The 20,194-nt window shown below is 42.1% G+C and overlaps 1 protein-coding gene across 1 annotated transcript in view; it reads left to right on the forward strand.

The window, feature by feature from the left end:
• The first annotated feature begins 164 nt into the window (after positions 1-164).
• The window catches only part of snrnp200 (small nuclear ribonucleoprotein 200 (U5)), a 23,662-nt gene continuing 3,632 nt past the window's right edge, over positions 165-20,194 (forward strand). Inside the window, exons 1-36 of the mRNA XM_010790097.1 lie at positions 165-444; positions 670-833; positions 1,311-1,482; positions 1,584-1,776; positions 1,897-1,952; positions 2,071-2,169; positions 6,891-7,043; positions 7,141-7,240; positions 7,333-7,469; positions 7,570-7,647; positions 7,802-7,975; positions 8,084-8,221; positions 8,311-8,466; positions 8,569-8,739; positions 8,849-9,042; positions 9,428-9,551; positions 10,088-10,237; positions 10,333-10,575; positions 10,669-10,857; positions 10,952-11,149; positions 11,266-11,418; positions 11,845-11,925; positions 12,103-12,186; positions 12,399-12,505; positions 12,586-12,704; positions 12,791-12,945; positions 13,432-13,621; positions 13,715-13,888; positions 14,002-14,162; positions 14,591-14,818; positions 14,944-15,135; positions 15,543-15,721; positions 15,802-15,953; positions 16,052-16,160; positions 16,252-16,360; positions 16,441-16,672. Coding sequence (XP_010788399.1) covers positions 400-444; positions 670-833; positions 1,311-1,482; positions 1,584-1,776; positions 1,897-1,952; positions 2,071-2,169; positions 6,891-7,043; positions 7,141-7,240; positions 7,333-7,469; positions 7,570-7,647; positions 7,802-7,975; positions 8,084-8,221; positions 8,311-8,466; positions 8,569-8,739; positions 8,849-9,042; positions 9,428-9,551; positions 10,088-10,237; positions 10,333-10,575; positions 10,669-10,857; positions 10,952-11,149; positions 11,266-11,418; positions 11,845-11,925; positions 12,103-12,186; positions 12,399-12,505; positions 12,586-12,704; positions 12,791-12,945; positions 13,432-13,621; positions 13,715-13,888; positions 14,002-14,162; positions 14,591-14,818; positions 14,944-15,135; positions 15,543-15,721; positions 15,802-15,953; positions 16,052-16,160; positions 16,252-16,360; positions 16,441-16,672 — 5,359 coding nt within the window. The 5' untranslated portion in view covers positions 165-399. The remainder of the gene's footprint in view (positions 445-669; positions 834-1,310; positions 1,483-1,583; positions 1,777-1,896; positions 1,953-2,070; positions 2,170-6,890; positions 7,044-7,140; positions 7,241-7,332; positions 7,470-7,569; positions 7,648-7,801; positions 7,976-8,083; positions 8,222-8,310; positions 8,467-8,568; positions 8,740-8,848; positions 9,043-9,427; positions 9,552-10,087; positions 10,238-10,332; positions 10,576-10,668; positions 10,858-10,951; positions 11,150-11,265; positions 11,419-11,844; positions 11,926-12,102; positions 12,187-12,398; positions 12,506-12,585; positions 12,705-12,790; positions 12,946-13,431; positions 13,622-13,714; positions 13,889-14,001; positions 14,163-14,590; positions 14,819-14,943; positions 15,136-15,542; positions 15,722-15,801; positions 15,954-16,051; positions 16,161-16,251; positions 16,361-16,440; positions 16,673-20,194) is intronic.

Here is a 20,194-nt window from a genome sequence, read left to right on the forward strand (position 1 = left end):
ATTCTGAAAGAGAGACAGATCGTTTCATTGGTTATGATTTGGATTATTTATTTGCATTATTACAAATTGTTGCCAAAATATAAATAATTTTAGCCTGCAGGGAGCGCTACTTGTTTTGTGGACACGTTCTAAAACGTTAACATCGGAACCGGAAGTCACAGGCGGCTTGTTATGTGCTCGTGTGTTAGCACCACCGCTGCTTTGTAACGTACGAGAGACGCACTTACTTGTATGAAACTTGGACATTTTAAAAACAATCCCATGCAACAAAGCTGAAGCATACACTAATGTTTTCAGCCTCTATATAACAGGACAGAGTGGAGACGACTCTGTGGATGTGTTTAGTCTAGTTCAAGTTGTAGTAAAGTGCGCTAAAAGCTAAAAGAAGAAATTCGCACCATGGCGGATGTTACTGCCCGTAGCTTGCAGTACGAGTACAAAGCGGTAAGTAATGAATTTTTCTAGAGTATAAACTAAACACACAGAAAGTTGTTTATCTCTGAAAGTATTTGATATGCTATTATCTGAACATCCTACCTAGCTTGCATATGTTTTTAATCCAGACTACTCCGTGTTTAGCTAACCATTATGCTAAATAGCAGTTAGCTTAGCCGCAGTGAGTGCACTGGTGTCCTGACTGATCACGTTGTCTTTGTTTTGAATTGTCAGAACTCTAACTTGGTGTTACAAGCTGATCGCTCTCTGATCGACCGCACACGGAGAGATGAGCCCACCGGAGAGGTGCTGTCCCTTGTGGGGAAACTGGAGGGGACCAAGATGGGTGACAAGTCTCAAAGGACCAAACCTCAGAAACTGGATGAGAGACGAGACAAGTCAGTCAAATTTTATTGTTTTTTGTAAAATGTAAACAACAATTGTTCCCCCTATCATGAACATAGCTTGTAGACTTGCAAGGGTTATTCTACATGTCCACTGGTTCACTTCTTGTCCCTATGATAAGTCTCTCTGCTCAAGGTGTTTTGGATGTGAGTTTTGTAACTTTACTTGACTGAAAAATGTATTGCTTATTTTACCTCATTCCCATGGTTCTTGGTTGGTATGAAAATAAAAACATCCTATTTGTATTATTACTACTATTAGTACATTTAGATGATAAACATGGAATATACATTATTGTTCTATACATGAGACCCAGGGAACACTATGCAGTTTCATTTTTAACTTGTTGAACTGCGAACTTTTGAAAAGAAAGTTTGAAAAATATGTACATGTCCTGTTTTAAAGGCTCTGCAAGGGGTTTCTAATTTTGTACAGAAATGAATTGATTGAATTGTTTTCTGCCTTTACAGGAGGCGAAAAAGAGATGAGGACAGACACGACATCAACAAAATGAAGGGCTTCACCCTTCTGTCTGAAGGGATTGATGAAATGGTGGGCATTGTGTACAAGCCTAAAACCAAAGAAACCAGAGAGACCTATGAAGTGTTGCTGAGCTTCATCCATGCTGCTTTGGGAGATCAGGTCAGAAAACAATAAATCGCCTGTTTTTGTTCAAATGTCAGCTTGTGTTTTTGATCAGTGCCTGAAACCTTTTTTGACCTGGTTGTTATATCTTGTTGCAGCCACGTGATATTCTGTGTGGAGCAGCTGATGAAGTATTAGCCGTGTTGAAGAATGATAAAATGAGGGATAAGGAAAGGCGACGTGAAGTAGAGCAGCTTCTTGGGCCTGCTGATGACACTCGCTACCACGTGCTGGTTAATCTGGGCAAGAAGATCTCTGACTACGGAGGGGACAAAGACTTACAGAACATGGGTATGCATGTAATGCACTGGAAATAACTGTAAAATGTATTTTAAAAGACTTAGCGATGTTGTCACTAGGTTATGTCAGATTTCATGGAAATAGTCTTGTGATTGTATCTTTCCTTTTCAGATGACAACATTGACGAAACATACGGCGTGAATGTCCAGTTTGAATCTGATGAGGAGGTACTGGCTTTTTACGTATACTTTAAAATAACTGAAGTTATCTCTCATTTAAGGATAAAAGTTACGATATTAAAGTTGATTGTTTCATAGATGTTCTTTTAATTCTTTTTTTATTCAGGAAGGGGATGAAGATCCGTTTGGAGAGGTACGAGACGAGCACTCGGATGAAGACAGCGAAGGAGAGGAGGCAGGAGTGGGCAGCGCTCTTTCAGCAAATGTAAGTGAAACGTATTTTTACTGAATTAAACCGGCATTTTTAGCAACATTTTGCAGGGCTTGACATTAAGGACTGCCCGATGGCCCGGGGCCATCTAGTATTTAGCTCGGGCAATGAAGCCTCAACTGCTGGTTGCCCGATCGGGCAATCTATTATGCCAGTGTCATGCAGCTCGCGGATCCAGTAATGAGTGACCCGACAGTAAAACTAAACATATCTATAACTAGTTTAGGTAGTTTGAGAGGTAATTAAAATAGCTACGTGTGATATTCTAACCTGAAGTGTGTGTTTTTTCCGCTCACCGCTGCATGTGATCATGCAGAGCTGCGTGTCGACTCGTCAGCAGCAGCTGATCTCTCTCTCCCGTCAGATTAGACTTCACTCGCGTTTATGTCCATATCGATCAGATCCAGCTAGTTCTAGCTAATGATATGACTACCTGCTTATTAAAAGACACCTAAACAATAAGTGTCGCTATGCAACCGGGTGAGGCCACAAAGTATAGCGCAGCATTATGCATTTGTTTACATGCCTACCGGAACCCCGAGGCATTACCAACAGATCAACGCACAATCAATCAACCCACACAGCACATCTCTTTCTCCACATTAAGTGTTTCACATTAGAATGGACTACTCTTGTCTGTCACATACTCTTCTTGTCTGTCACATAAGTGGCGCAACTGAAGCGGTATTGCGCTAAAGGGAAATTATTTTGACCGGACATTTTGACCGAAGAGATTTAGATTTGCTTGCTAACGGGAACTCTGACGTCGCCATTGTGTGTGCTTCGCGGATGTAATCGGCTGCTCGGGTCTGCTCGGTCAGCTTCTGGATGAGGAGGCATTCCTTCGACCAATTTACAGTAGATAACATTACAAACATTTTTAACAGGGGCCATAATAGCGTAAATAATGTTTGTTTTGGCAGTTATAGCTGCATGTTATGTTTTCTACTTTTTTACATCTGGGAAGGCATTTGCCTTCATCAGATGGAAAGTGTCTTGACAAACAACTTAAGTATTTATTATAGCTATGCAGGGCATGCAAGCGAGCAAACACAAACAAGTGAAATGAAGAACACAATTGAAATTGTAATATTGTGGTGGTTCATCTTATAATTCAGTCTAGAGAATGCACCAGACAGCATCTAAGACCTGCAAAAATCGAAATGTTCTAGGGGAGGCCCCCCAAACCCTTCGTGCGTCATTTCGTCCGCGCGCATTTTTCAGGGCAATCTCTATTGGGCTCAGGGCCATCTGTAAATTGTTATGATAACAGGTAGTCGGAGTTAGAGATGAAGTTGATGTCTGTCGTATATGTGGAACATTTGTAAATTTACTAACACAAAAGTAGTACTGGTTTAGGCTGAAAACAATATTTAAAATAGTTGTGCGTTAAAAGTTCTTAACAACCTAATACATGCTAACAACCAAGAAAACATTTAATTGAAGAAACCTTAATTACAGTCTAAAAATAAAAATAAATGTCTATCATGTGACAAGTTAAGTTAGAAAAGGTAACAATTACTTGTAAATACATTTTCAGAGTGTTTACACATTTACTTTTGACACTACATTTCAAGGATTCTTTTTTTTCTTGAATGATCTTAGCGTTTGTAAATGTGAACAGTGATTGGTCGATTGCCATTGATCAAATTGATAATATGGATCACAGGATTTTAATAATCATATACTAGCTAAATAAATTGTTCCATTTGATGAACGTATGAAGCCATATACCTTTATTCTCAAATGTATAAACCAGCTTGTATCAGAAACACCCTGAAGCTGATCTGGAATCACCTGGCTCGCTCATTATTTAACTTCACAGGAATGCTTACAGGAGCACATATTTGTGTATCTCATCATTCTTAGTCTCCCACATTACAGAAGAAAGACCAAACCTGAAATCTTTAAATATCTGAGCTAAGAGTAATCGCAAAAATGTGGCGTGATTTTGACAGCGGCCTATCTGGTGACGGTGAGATGCTGGACTCACCAGAGCGTGGTCGAAGCTGAAGGTGCTGATGTAATAGGCCGAGATGTCGCTGTCTGCCAGAGGCTGAGATATCTGCGCCACTATTCCACATTCATCTGAAAAACAGAGAGAGAGTGGAGGATAAATGCCTTCATATAAGTATCACATAATAAACAGCTGTTATTAAGCCAAATTAAGGATTTTTAATTGCCTGGAAATGTCATCACATGATTTTCAATTGGTAACATTTTTGTTTTAAGTATGTTGAAATGACACTACTAGTGATCCCATTACACCTCAACTGGCTGAATAATAAATAAGTTAAAACAAAAATAAATAAATTGTCAGATACCACTTGATCCAATTCCATTTCAATGTAAATACTGCTATATTTTACTATATGTTTGTAATGTTATTATAGTTTTCTTAAAATAGTTTTCTATCGGTGTTTTTAATTTTAGTTTTACTTTTACGTATGCACCAAAACACCAAGTCAAATTCCTCGTACGTGTCAACCTAGCTGGTAATAAACCCGTTTCTGATTCTGATCAATGTCAGCAGGGGAAGCAGATCCAGAAACAGGTTGGACTGTACCATATAAGTGATGCGCACTAACCTTGTTAGAGCCAGTATTTTGTTTTTTATAAGAAAGGCCACCTAATTGTGATTGATTGTCAACACACTAAAAGACTACAACTCACAAGGGGCCTGCGCTAAAGTGACAGTGACGGGCAACCTGCTAGAAAGACGCCGTTGAGGAACAGTTTTTAACTTACCCTTTAATTATGAAGTTATATAAGCCTTATCAAGAAAGAAAGAATACCTAAGTTGTTTGTTATTTTATTTGAGTTTTGCCTCTTTGTTTTGAATATTGTAAAGGCCTCTTTTCTTTGTTGCATGTGTAAAAGTTTGTTATTTTATTTTGAGCAAACACATCGCATAACATCATCTAAACCAGGGGTCGGCAACCCGCGGCCCTCGACCCGCATGCGGCCCTTTAAGCCCTCTGCTCTGGCTCCCTTGAGCTTAGACAAAAATAAGAAGGAAATAAAATAAAAGTATTTGTAGGACTATTTATATTTTGTTGCATGGTTGAAAATGTTTCGTATCTTGTATTTTGAGGTGATACTGTGACACATAAATAAAAAACAAAACGGTTTTAATTAGGTCAACTAAAATATACGTCACATCCTGCTACTGTCCCGCGCGAGCGCCTTTTCCTGCGGGTGAATAACCTGACCCCCGGCTCGATGAGCGAACTATGGATAAATCAAAGAAAAGTACCGGAGGAACACAGGATTTAATTCTGCGTGGACAGAGTTATATGCTTTCACAGCAAACGATGCTGGTTTACCGGTATGTTTGATATGTAGAGAGAAGTTGTCAACGGTGCTGCAGCCTTTACGTATCGAGGAACAACACGGGAGAGGAAGACAGCTGACAATCTTCAGTCATAATTCAATGGGGTATGTAATTTATTTCAGAAAACACTTTGTTATATTCCATGGAATGCTCTTAACATCCCGATAGCAATGAATATATTAAATGCTTTGACAATAAATACATAAACAAATTAATCTCTGGAAGCCGTAGCGCTGTAAAAAGCACGACCAATAATCTGAGCCGGACCGGCTAAAATAACTGGATGGCCTACCTGCCTGTCAGCCTTCCATCTGTGCACAAACTTATCTCCTGCCCTCATTGGTCATGTGTGCGTTCTTGTGTGTTGGAGGAGGGGCTCTGTAAGAAAGTACAGCGCTTAAAAAAACGGGAGCTTGCTGCGCGGGCGGTCTGAAGGCTCGAGACAACAACCATCACAATGAACTCCCGCGCCGCTGAACACACAAGCAGGCGGTATTTGTATTGGCTAGACTTGAACACAGGCATATGATTTGATTGTGCTGACGCTCCACCGAAAGCTCAGAGGCTTCAAAGTTGAACATTGCTCCGCCGGTGACTCAGANTTCTTGTCTGTCACATACTCTTCTTGTCTGTCACATAAGTGGCGCAAAGCTAAACATGTCTGAGGAATCTAATTTTAGTTTATTTTCCAACTGAAGCGGTATTGCGCTAAAGGGAAATTATTTTGACCGGACATTTTGACAGAAGAGATTTAGATTTGCCGGCTAACGGGAACTCTGACGTCGCCATCTTGTGTGCTTCGTGGATGCGCTCGGCTCCTCTCGACTGCTGCTCGGGTCTGCTCGGTCAGCTTCCGGATGAGGAGGCATTCGTTTGACCAACTTACAGTAGATAACATTACAAACATGTCTAACAGGGGCCATAATAGTGTAAATAATGATTGTTTTGGCAGTTCCAACTGAATGTAATGTTTTCTACTTTTTTCCATCTGATGAAGGCATTTGCCTTCATCAGATGGAAAGTGTCTTGACCAACAACTGAAGTATTTCTTATAGCTATGCAGGGCACGCAAGCGAGCAAACACAAACAAGAACAAACAAACAAGTGAAATGAAGAATAAAATTGAAATTGTACAATATAATATTGTGGTGGTTCATCTTATAATTCAGTCTAGAGAATGCACCAGACAGCATCTAAGAAGACCTGCAAAAATCTAAACGTTCTAGGGGGAGGCCCCCCAAACCCTTCGTGCGTCATTTCGTCCGCGCGCATTTTTCAGGGCAATCAAAGGGCCATCTAAGATAAAGCAAAATCCTTAATGTCATGCACTGTTTTGGACCTTCACAGTACAAAGATAATTAATGAACTACTCTTTATTTAGCTGGGGGCCACGGGCGATGTGATGACCGTGAAGAAGAAAGATCTGCACCCTCGAGACATCGATGCCTTCTGGCTCCAGCGTCAGCTCAGTCGCTTCTATGACGACGCCATCGTATCTCAAAAGAAAGCTGATGAAGTCTTAGAAATCCTGAAGGTATGTTTGAAATGTTTTCTAATGTCTGTTTCTATTTAGCATATACACATGTATATACTTTACAGACTAGCTCACCCATTGTGTCTCTGTATTCCAGACTGCCAGCGATGACAGAGAATGTGAGAACCAGCTGGTGTTGCTGCTGGGTTTCAACACATTCGATTTCATCAAAATCCTCCGCCAGCATCGACGCATGAGTAAGTCAGGGGTGTAAATGATGTAGTTTCATGCTTTAGGATCTTTTCCATAAAAACTTTTTTTGAATAACTATTTCCCTTCTGACACACAGTTCAGTATTGTACCATGCTGGCAAGCGCTCAGAGTGAGGCAGAGAAGGAGAGGATCACTGGGAAGATGGAGTCTGATCTGGAACTGTCAAAGATTCTTTACCAGCTGCAAGAGACGGAGAAGGAAGATATTATCCGGGTAAGAGCTGTTGCTCTTTAAAGTTCGCAAGAAAATGGTATGAGAGTATCTTTTTAGTTTGGTCGATTATATCTTTTATTCATGGATTTTGTGTTCTTAGGAGGAGCGATCTCGCAGGGAGCGGTTGAGGAAGTCTCGTGTTGATGACATGGAAGCGATGGACATTGACCACGGAGAGGTAAATACTTTCAACTGCATATGATGCAAGCTACATATGATCTTTTAACATAATGCTAACCCACGACTACAGCATTGGGATAGTATTATGGCATCAGGAAAGCTGCAAGGGGTCAGAATACACTCAAGATGACCTTTTTCTTTTCGTCCTACAGTCGGTGGCTTCTCGACAGTTGCTGGACCTTGAAGACCTGGCCTTCACACAGGGCAGCCACTTCATGGCCAACAAGCGCTGCCAGCTGCCAGACGGCTCGTTCCGCAAACAGCGCAAAGGTTATGAAGAGGTTCACGTGCCCGCCCTCAAACCCAAGCCCTTCGCTGACGATGAGGTTTGTTAGTTAATTGAGTCATGGTGGAAAACGTGTCATTGCCACGTGACAATAAGCGGTGTTTAGATGTGTTCATGACTTTCATTCTGCATGTTATTGTGTCATCAGGTGCTGGTTCCCATTGAGAAGTTGCCCAAGTATGCACAGGCTGGATTTGAAGGTTTTAAAACCCTGAACCGTATCCAGAGCAAACTGTACAAGACCGCCTTGGAGACAGATGAGAATCTGCTCGTGTGTGCACCTACGGTAAGAAAACTTAGTTGAAGCCAAAAGCATTGTGATGATTTGTCCACAGGTAAGACTCCTCCTATAATTAGTATTTTTTGTGCACACAGGGAGCTGGTAAGACCAATGTTGCTCTGATGGCAATGCTGAGAGAAATTGGAAAGCACATAAACCTGGATGGAACCATCAATGTGGACGACTTCAAAATCATCTACATTGCCCCCATGCGCTCTCTGGTACAGGAGATGGTGGGAAGTTTCAGCAAGGTGAGCCCCGCCTCTGTCCCCAAGAGATTTATATACTTGAAATCAAGTCCTTTCAGTCACTGTGCTGTTTTGGTGTTTTACTCACTTTCCCTCTTTACACAGCGCTTGGCATCATACGGCATCACAGTCTCCGAGCTGACGGGGGACCACCAGCTCTGTAAAGAGGAGATCAACGCCACTCAAATCATCGTCTGCACCCCTGAGAAATGGGACATCATCACCCGTAAAGGCGGAGAGCGTACCTACACCCAGCTAGTGCGGCTCATCATCATTGTAAGTGCTGTGAATGTCTCGATAAAAGGTTCTGTCGTATTAAAAAAAACTAGTTTAGTGCATATTAATTGTGTGTGCAGATGATTTAACTTTACATTCTCATGTGCAGGATGAAATCCACCTTCTGCACGATGACCGCGGACCCGTGTTGGAAGCTCTGGTGGCAAGGACCATCCGAAACGTGGAGCTGACCCAGGAGGATGTGCGTCTGCTCGGCCTCAGCGCCACACTGCCCAACTACGAGGATGTGGCTACCTGCCTGCGGGTCGATCCTGCCAAGGGACTCTTCTACTTTGATAACAGGTATGCTATTCAGACTGTCAAAAAATGGTCACGTCATCCAGGCTAAACAAAACGTGTCTTTGGACAAGTAAAACTAACAACCCGCTTGCCCGATCAGGATACAACTATGTGTTTGATAGTGAAGATGGAAGGTGTGAGCCATCTTGCCTCCTCCTTGTATCTGTTGAGAGTTGAACATGCATTCCCATCAAAATGGTGTTTGGTGAAAATGTGTTTATGTGCTGTAAACAAGTTAGCATCTTAATAATCGTGGAAGCTGAACATTAATTGGGTGGCGTTACAAGATGGGGAAACTCCCATATTCCTAACGACTACATCTGGTTTTTCTTCTCGTTTGCACTTGTTGAATACTCATCTCTGATAACCACATTCTTTTCCTGTGTAGTTTCCGCCCTGTTCCCCTGGAGCAGACTTATGTCGGCATCACAGAGAAAAAGGCCATCAAGCGTTTCCAGATCATGAATGAGATCGTCTATGAAAAGATAATGGAGCATGCTGGAAAGAACCAGGTGAGTTCTACGACTTTAAAAAACACAAGTAAAAATGACTGACTCCATCAGAATCATGATACCTTTATTAGTCCCACGTAGTTACAGCAGGAAAAAGAGCCACAGACAGCTTAATGTTACATATGTTAAATATGTGACACGCATTTAAAAAAAAAAAAAAGTACTAAGTTATGATATAATACAAAAAAATATAATACAAAATAAAAAGTTACATAATTAAAAAAAATACACATCCTGTAACAGTTCTTAGGATTTAGCAGCCAGTTATTAACGGCATCGATATATATTGCACATCTAGCACATATTGCACATAGGTGGTCGGTATTTAACAGCAGCAAGTTACACAATTTACAAAATACACACCTTGTAACAGTTCTAAGGATTTAGCAGCTGGTATATATTATTTACATATATATATATGCATATATATATATGCATACATGCATGCAGTTGCCCTACAATACTGGTTCAACAAGCACTGATCAACAAAGTGTTACCAGATTTGAGAGACTTTGACATTCTGTTGTCTCCACCAGGTGCTGGTATTTGTCCACTCCCGGAAGGAGACAGGAAAGACTGCGAGGGCCATCAGAGACATGTGTTTGGAGAAGGACACGCTGGGCCTTTTCCTCAGAGAGGGTTCGGCCTCGACTGAAGTGTTGAGAACAGAAGCTGAGCAGTGCAAGGTAGGAATGCAAAGTACAATGGATAGGCACATTCAAAGTGACTCTAATACTTTGTGATTACCCTGTTAGACTTATACCTGAACTTCCTCCTCCAGAACCTGGAACTGAAGGATTTGCTGCCTTACGGCTTCGCCATCCATCACGCTGGTATGTCCCGAGTGGACCGTACGCTGGTGGAGGATTTGTTTGCTGACAGACACATCCAGGTTCTGGTGTCCACGGCTACTCTGGCTTGGGGTGTCAACCTGCCGGCTCACACCGTCATCATCAAAGGGACTCAGGCGTACAGCCCGGAGAAAGGAAGGTGGACTGAGCTCGGAGCCCTGGACATTTTGCAGGTAAGTCTGTGCTGGCTGGATGCTCAAGTGCAGGAAAGAGTGCTTCGGACGTCTCACTAATGGAAATAACCTGGTTTGTTCGGTCTTATTCAGATGCTTGGTCGAGCTGGACGTCCTCAGTACGACACAAAGGGAGAGGGAATCCTGATCACATCCCACGGAGAGCTGCAGTACTACCTGTCGCTGCTCAACCAGCAGCTGCCCATAGAGAGCCAGATGGTTTGCAAGCTGCCTGACATGCTCAATGCTGAGATAGTGCTGGGCAACGTGCAGACTGTGAAGGTCAGTAGCATGCACAGACGCGTAACCAGATGCTAATCAAAATATTCCATTTCTTTTACAATTGCTGTCATTTCTCATGTGTTTGTTCTATCAGGATGCTGTGAACTGGCTGGGCTACACCTACCTGTATGTGCGTATGCTCCGCAACCCCACCCTGTACGGTGTGTCCCACGATGACCGGAGTGCAGACCCCCTGCTGGAGAGGCGCAGGATTGACCTGGTGCACACAGCAGCCAATGTCCTGGACAAGAACAACCTTGTGAAATATGATAAGAGGACAGGAAGCTTCCAGGTATGCTCCTCCATCAGTGATACTCTTTTATATATTTGTTTATGATTGCTCTTAAGTTACTAAATAGTTTGACTTCATGATTTTAACGGTTGAGCTTTCTGCCTCTTTTCCTGAAGGTTACAGACCTGGGACGCATTGCCAGTCACTTCTACATCACTCATGACTCCATTCAAACCTACAACCAGCTGCTGAAGCCGACCCTCAGTGAGATTGAGCTGTTCAGAGTCTTCTCACTGTCCTCAGAGTTCAGGAACATCAACGTCAGAGAGGTATGGTGGTTCAGCTCAACTCTAGGGCTGCTCAATTAATCGTATTTTAATCGCAATTACGATTATGGCTGGCAACGATTACGAAAACAATGTAATCGAAATAAAACGAAATAAAACGATTATTAGTTAAAAAAAAATGTAATTACATTTTTTTTTTTTTTTGGTTTTTCAGTTGAATTATACTTAAAGTTCAGGGTAATCAACTGTTAAAAACCTACTGTTCACATTTTTTTCTCCAATAAATTGATGTTTTCAAAGTAAATGGATAATCGTTTTTAATAATCGTGATATCAATTATTGACCCAAATAATCGAGATTATGATTTTTGCCATAATCGAGCAGCCCTACTAAACTCCCAACATCACTTTGATCGTTTAACAGGCTGAATTTATTTAGATTTGACTCACGTGTTGCTGTGTCTTTTAGGAGGAGAAGTTGGAACTTCAGAAGCTGCTGGAAAGAGTTCCCATTCCTGTGAAGGAGAGCATCGAGGAGCCCAGTGCTAAGGTAGCTTCCATAACCTGTGATCAGTTCATAAGAATGTCACTGAATTACCATCAATTAGAGTAGTAAAATGCTTTTATGGTGTACAAACTAAATGTCACTTGATTTTCTTTTCTGTCCAATATAAGCAGAAGTTATTGAATTCCAATAAAAAGTTCCTCTTGTTTCTGATCCTCTCAGATCAACGTGCTGCTCCAGGCGTACATCTCTCAGCTCAAACTGGAAGGCTTTGCTCTCATGGCCGACATGGTGTATGTTACACAGGTACGAATGAACCTTGTGTTTTTGTTCAACTTTAGTTTTATATTCCTCTCAAAAATGCAGTTTTTACACAATGTTTTCTTCGGTTGTACACATACATGTCGGGTCTGTCAACAATGTATATTTCCCCTGATAAAATGGAAAGTTATTGTTTCTTGTTTCTAAAAACTGAAGTTGTGAGATGAATTTCTATTTTCTGTACGTCTGTCTCCCAGAGTGCTGGAAGGTTGATGCGCGCCATTTTTGAGATCGTTCTCAACAGGGGCTGGGCTCAACTGACCGACAAGACCATGAATCTCTGCAAGATGATCGACAAGAGAATGTAAGTCTTCCACAATAGCTCTAGCTGTGTTTAGTCTGCACAGGCGGGTCGCTGAGATTCTGTGTCCCTGCTCTCCACAGGTGGCAGTCCATGTCCCCGCTGCGACAGTTCAAGAAGCTGCCAGAGGAAGTGATCAAGAAGATCGAGAAGAAGAACTTCCCCTTTGAGCGTCTCTATGACCTCAACCACAATGAGATTGGTGAGTTGTCTTCCCTCTCACCACATGGGCCCTGACCGTCCTCCTCAGCCCGGAGAGTCATTAGAACCATTCGTTTCATGTTTCAGGGGAGCTGATCCGAATGCCCAAAATGGGGAAGACCATCCACAAGTACGTCCACCAGTTCCCCAAACTGGATCTGGCTGTCCACCTGCAGCCCATCACCCGCTCCACGCTGAAGGTGGAGCTCACCATCACGCCCGACTTCCAGTGGGATGATAAGGTAAATATAGCCATAATGTGCTGAACCCTCAGTTTTTAGCATCCTGCCACACGTTCACAGGGCATGAAGTGATTGAATTGCTCAGAATTTGAAATGACTGCTTCCTTTGGTTGATTTGAATTCTGGGGCATTACTGTCAGCACTTAGCTGCATGCTCTTACTTTTTCTTTCCTTCCTTGACTTGATGAGCTTGTTACTAATCCTAACTATGCAAAGGGTAAATGTAAATGTATTGTACTTTGTTAAAAATGTTAAGACAAATCCTGAAGACAGTGGGCTGGGTAAGGGAGACAGGGGTCTGCTAACTTAGTACTACCCACCAGGTTAATGTAGCCAACTATTACACACAACAAAAAGTTATTGTTTTGTATCTGTCAACAGCTAACCTTGTATCCTACGGACACAACGGCGTGATCCTTAGTAAACACTTGATAGTCCATGGCTTGTATCTGGTAATATCTGTATTGAAACTGTTGTTGCTCGTAGATTCATGCGACCTCTGAGGCTTTCTGGATCCTGGTGGAGGATGTGGACAGTGAGGTCATCCTCCACCACGAGTACTTCCTGCTCAAAGCCAAGTACGCCCAAGACGAACACCTCGTGACTTTCTTTGTCCCGGTGTTCGAGCCTCTGCCACCGCAGTACTTCATCCGCGTGGTCTCAGACCGATGGCTCTGTAAGGAACTCCTTGAAACATTTGTCACAACATTCACACATTTAGAAAACGCATCTCAAACAAGCGCCTCATTTCTTTTCTGTTTCCATTCAGCTTGCGAGACTCAGCTCCCAGTGTCGTTCCGTCACCTGATCCTCCCTGAGAAGTACCCCCCACCCACTGAGCTGCTGGACCTGCAGCCGCTGCCCGTCACGGCTCTCAGGAACTCCGCCTTCGAGGCGCTCTACCAGAACAAGTTCCCCTTCTTCAACCCCATCCAGACACAAGGTACAGAACAAGAACAACAGATAGCCACATTTTCCATCATCATGTTATCAAACGATGGCTTTCTGTGTTTCCATTATGTTCTTGTCTAAGTTGTGTTGTTTCCGTCCCTCCAGTGTTCAACGCTGTCTACAACAGTGACGATAACGTGTTTGTGGGAGCTCCTACGGGCAGCGGGAAGACAATCTGTGCTGAGTTTGCTATTCTGAGGATGCTGCTGCACAACGCTGAAGGTCGCTGTGTCTACATCACACCGATGGAAGCGCTGGCCGAACAGGTACGAAGTTATTTAGAAGTTGGAAGTGTGCTTATATCAAAACTAACATTACTATAATGTAACTCAGATCAGAGGGCATTATGTTTTAGAGTTGTCCTGGTCTTGTGAACTTGATTTATTTTTAAGGGTTAACACTTGAGGGAATTCTTTCAAATTTGGCACAAATGTCCTTTTGAGTTGAGAATGAAATCATAAAGATAAAAGGGGTTAAAGGACACGGTCACTCCTCTCAAAACAAGAATTGTTATTCTAATCGTGGCAATTTCAAACAAATGTCCAATAGGATAAAACAATGAAGTTATGACCTTTTGGACAAACATGGATATAAACTGCAACCTGGCTGATTGGCAGAGGCATAAAACCACCAAGCTGTAAATCTAGTTTCCATCAAACAAAACATTTCTTTCCTTCAATCCTTTGTCACTCAGGTGTTTATCGACTGGCACCAGAAGTTCCAGGACATCCTGAACAAAAAGGTGGTGCTGCTGACGGGAGAAACCAGCACAGATCTGAAGCTCTTGGGAAAGGGGGACATTATTGTCAGCACCCCCGACAAATGGGACATCCTGTCTCGTCGCTGGAAGCAGAGGAAGAACGTCCAGAACGTCAGCCTCTTCATCGTGGATGAGACTCACCTCATTGGAGGAGAAAATGGGGTAAGAAAACAATGCTTCCTTTGTTGTTCTGAGTGTCAGTTATTTCCTGTCATACACCTTAGTGTGCAGTGTTAAAGTCATTTGTCGCCTGCAGCACGTTAACACCCTTTGTTTCTTCTCATTAGCCTGTGTTGGAGGTCATCTGCTCCAGGATGAGGTACATCTCCTCTCAGATTGAGCGGCCAATCAGAATCGTGGCCCTCAGCTCGTCGTTGTCCAACGCCAAAGACGTGGCTCACTGGCTGGGCTGCAATACCACGGCAACCTTCAACTTCCACCCCAACGTCAGACCGGTTCCTCTGGAGCTGCACATCCAGGTGTGTAACCCTGAGCCAGGCCACACAACTAGGGATAGAACTCAGACACATGAAATTCTGTTTGCTTCTTGATTTCCGATCCTTGAAAACATTTGTATTTTAAAAAAAAATGTTTGTCAAGATTTGAAAAGACTTAGATTTGGTACCAACAGAGGACATCTTGTTGTGTTTTTCCTTTTTATTATGTCACCGTTCTGTATAATGCTCTCAACAAACAACATTTAGGTTGTTCAGCATGGTTCATAGTCTGTTTTATTGTGATGAAGAAGTGAAGTTATCAGTGTACCGTGTGCACCATAAATAACGATATACTCCTAACTAATGCAACCGAAAGTGCTTTAAAAAGTGCTTGAATTTCAGTTCATCAAAGCTCGTGATTTGCTGTTAACGTTTCTAATGTCGTTCAGGGCTTCAACGTGAGTCACACTCAGACTCGCCTGCTGTCCATGGCTAAGCCGGTGTACCACGCCATCATGAAGCACTCCCCCTCCAAACCGGCCGTGGTGTTCGTCCCGTCCCGCAGACAGACTCGCCTCACAGCCATCGACATCCTCACCTTCTGCGCCGCGGACGTGGTTCCTCAGAGGTCAGTCACAACAATGAAATCCTGCCTGATGGGGCTGATGCTGCTGTTACACCAATGATAAACGTGTTGTCTCTCTGTAGGTTCCTGCATTGCACCGAGAAAGACCTCGCTCCGTTCTTGGCAAAGATAAACGACGCTACTCTGAAAGAGACCCTTGCCAACGGCGTGGGCTACCTGCACGAGGGCCTGTCTGCCACCGAGCGCAGGATAGTGGAGCAGCTCTTTAACTCCGGTATGTCTCGCTCCTGCTCTGCATTTACTGCTCTGTCTATTCAGGTTTAGGAATAAGTAACCATGTTTGATCATTTTGGTTCCTCCTCTTTTCTACAGGCGCTGTTCAGGTGGTGGTGTCCTCTCGTTCCCTCTGCTGGGGCATCAACATCTCCGCACACCTCGTCATCGTCATGGACACCCAGTACTACAACGGCAAAATCCACGCGTAAGGCTCCAACTAGTTAATGCTGTTGTGAATTAGTGTACTGTGAGTAGTATGAACTGTGTTGGTGACCTCCTCCTCCTGTTTCTCTCAGATATGTGGACTATCCCATCTATGACGTCCTCCAGATGGTGGGCAAGGCCAACAGACCGATGCTGGATGATGAGGGCCGCTGTGTGATCATGTGTCAGGGCTCCAAGAAGGTAGAGATGCTTCTGTTCTGTTTCTAAAGCAATGACTTGGACAGCAGGAACCTAACCGCTTCCTTTGCCTTTCTTGACAGGACTTCTTCAAGAAGTTCCTGTACGAGCCGCTGCCGGTGGAGTCTCACTTGGACCACTGCCTCCATGACCACTTCAATGCTGAGATCGTCACCAAGACTGTGGAGAACAAGCAGGACGCCGTGGACTACCTGACCTGGACGTTCCTCTACCGCCGCATGACCCAGAACCCCAACTACTACAACCTGCAAGGTAGGTCTCATCCTGTCTCAGCCATGGCTTCTTTAAACAATCATCCAATTCATTACCGGAATTTCTAAAATAGCCATAAACTGTAAAATACTAAAGTATTGCCTGATGTTTGTTATTTCTGACACAAAACTCATCCTATTGCCATCAATGTTAACAGTCAATATGTATTTTCAGTGTTTCATGATTTATAGCATTACAACTGATATACAAGTTGTTTCTACTTCAAGTAGGGCTGTACTCGAATATTCGACTATTCGAATATTCGTTCGTTGGCCAACTATTCGGGTTTCAATTTCATTATTCGGATATTTTTTTTTTCTTTTTTTTTTTTCTTCAAAAAAAATAAAAATAATTCTAAATGTATGCTATTAGTATATTCTTATACTATATATATTTATACTTTTGAATTGCACTTTTAAAATGCGTAAATATATACAATCTCAGCCTGTGCTCCTGACATCGCGTTCACTCAGTCACGAACGCAAACGGCACGCTTCACCTCGCTTCACCTCGTTTCTCCCAAAAAATGCCGAAGACTTCAGCTGTGTGGGACCATTTTAAATTGGACGACGGTAAGAAGAATATGTGCCAAATATGCGATAAGAAACTGGCCTACCACGGTGGCACAACAACTCTGAAAAGTCACCTGGATGCTGTAAGTAGTAGCCTAGCTTAGCTGTTGTCAAGTTGCCATGATGAAGCTGCTTTATCCGCCGTTTAAACAGTAATGTTACACATGATAAAAACGTGCACTTACTTTGCTTGGAAAATAGTTGAAAGCAAGAAACCAAATTGTTTTTTTATATTAGTTTTTTTAATTTTATCCGAATAGTGAAAATAATAGGAGTAATGTGGGAACATGGGGCGGTTTTGGCGCAGTGGTTAGCAGTGGTTAGAGCGTTGGTCATAAGATCAAGGGGCGTTGGTGAACTCCAGTTCGAATCCCGCCTCGGCCGCCACTGCGTCAGGCCGTTGTGTCCTTGGGCAAGACACTTTAACCGCATTTTCTCCTGTGGGTAATGTCCACAGTAATGACTCTTACATGTCTGATATGTGTAATTTGTAATTGTAAAGCGCTTTGAGCACCTGTAAAAGTGTTCTAATAAAAAATGTAATGCATTATTATTATTATTTAACATCTGGGGCTAAGGCAATGGCATAAAGTTGAGTAGCTCAGCCTAATAATAACTTGTGTGCATCCCAGCCATCAACATCCTCAACAATACAGCAGACCCTACAGTTACCCTACAGAGGACACATTTAGTTTTAATGTTTGCGAGTACTGAGACAATAAATAAATATAAATCGTAATAGTATGCTCTTTCTGCGCTTCTGCTTAACAGCGTGTTGTCAGGTGTCTCGGATTCGGAGCGTTATGAAACCTTTTCCAAATTTTTTTTTTTTTAAAAATATATATTTTTGAACAATTTTTTTATAAAAAAAAAATACAAATCTCTCAGCACCGAATATTCGCTGCTGATTACTACCGAATATCCGGAGCCCGAAAAATGGTATTCGGGACAGCCCTACAATGCACTGTTGGAAATTACATTCCAAATGCTAAATTCAAACTCAATACCATAAATAACTGGGTACCAAATTGCTTTACCTGATTTAACACGTTCCACACGGAGCAGCAACCATCCGGCTGGGCCTTTTGTTGCATATCCTCTCCTCGCTCTCCACTGTTTCCAGTAGATATCTACTGCCTCAGTCCAATAAAACAGAAATGCCCCATAACAATCATATTTAAAAAGTTAAAAACAATAATTTGCTTTTGGCATTCAAATGTATTAGAATCTCACCTTTTTCCTGGATGTCAGGAAGGCCAGGAAGTCGTTCCCTTCAAGTCCGCAACCAGTCTTAGGAGTTAAAATGCAAAGCCTGAACGATGACAAGAGCGAGAGACTTATATTTTACAAGATAAGTAATACCAGAGCAGTGTTTACAACATGCAGAGAACAGATAAAACCCCCTGACAGACTCACACACTTTGGTGATGTCCTCATCTGATAATGATGTTTCATTTTTAGCAGCAAAGTAACATTACTCAAGGTATATGTTGGACCCAACTCATGTACAGTATGTTTTGCATCTCCTCAACAATGGTCTGTATAGTTGAGTAGAAACAAACTGTCCCTACAGTTTCAGGTAGATTAACACACATTTGTAAGAAGTTTGCAATGAAGCACAAAACCCCTCTTTGTATTAAGCTAGCTGCCACAGAAAGTACAGCTTAACATGCTAACCTGGTAGAGTTAGCTAACGTTAGCTAACTTCATGTCCAACACAAAACCTCTAACGTGCATTACATTGACGATTTTAAACACAACTTGTAAAAATAACGGGACTCTTTCAACTTGTAAAATAACGTTAATTTAACATACCCTTAAATAACTACATCACGTTTTTCACGGGCAACGCAAACTGCAGAAAACGTTAGCTGCTAACTGTTGTTAGCTAAGACAGCTAGCTCGTAACAATAGCCTCCTCGCAAACTTAAGGTTACGTTAACATTAACTTAACGTTGTAAGGTATGTCCAAGATGAAAGAGCACACAATAGGTGTCTATTTATCTCAGGACGTTTCATGAATTGCAGTATATAACGATCAAAATAAGACCGTGAACTTTAGTGGAAGGGACTTAAACTGAGTCCACACTTGATTCGACTAAATTCCCATCGTATGATAAAGTGTAGTAGTCAGTCCTAGACGCTTTGTGTATTTTAGTACATCACCTTCGTTTTTCTGCCATGACTTCAATCACTCATTTGTAATTGATCATACATAACGGTACGACATGTCGGTTGTAATATTTATTTATGTACCCTAGTAATTTCATATATAATATATATAGAATTCTACTAACTACCTATTTGACGTATATACGTTTTACATGCGAGTACTTAGACACTGTTCAGTACAATGTCAAATAGTACTTGTTGTAACTCCCCAGATTCGTATGCCCGTGAAGCATAAAGCGCTACTGTGGTAGTAAATTCAGTTTCTAATTTATAAATTATTTATGGTGTAAATAATATAGTTCTCTGGATACATGATACTGTATCTACTGTATAACTCCGTAAATCTATACATATGTAACGTAAAGTATTACTGGTGAAGTAAATTAAAGTCACCCTGAACATAACAGTATACTGTGTAAATAAATAAAGTTCTCTGAAACCATAAAGTATTACTGTGTAAATGTAAGATATACGTCTTACTTGAACATAAAGTATACTTGCCGTGTAATCGAGTGTCTAATAGTTCGCTGTCGTATGGTATTTCTGTGTAACTGTTATAAAACAAATTGTGTCCATTGAATCATCAAAGACGTTTGACGGTTATGGTTGCAATTCTTGGTAAGGAACACGAAAAGACCACCGATTGACCAAGAAAGAGGACCAGAAATAGACCAGGCGGGTCTACGACGAGAAGACTCTCGTAGGGCGAGACTGTCGAGAGAGATCAGAATGACCCTTTTCGATTTTCAGTGAAGACCTCCATTCGTTGCGATGATGTGTAATGTGGTCAGACTCTCATTTTCATACAAGAGCTTCAAGG

The sequence above is a fragment of the Notothenia coriiceps genome, unplaced genomic scaffold, assembly GCF_000735185.1.
Source record: "Notothenia coriiceps isolate Sejong01 unplaced genomic scaffold, NC01 NC01_scaffold00033697, whole genome shotgun sequence".
NCBI lineage: Eukaryota > Metazoa > Chordata > Actinopteri > Perciformes > Nototheniidae > Notothenia > Notothenia coriiceps.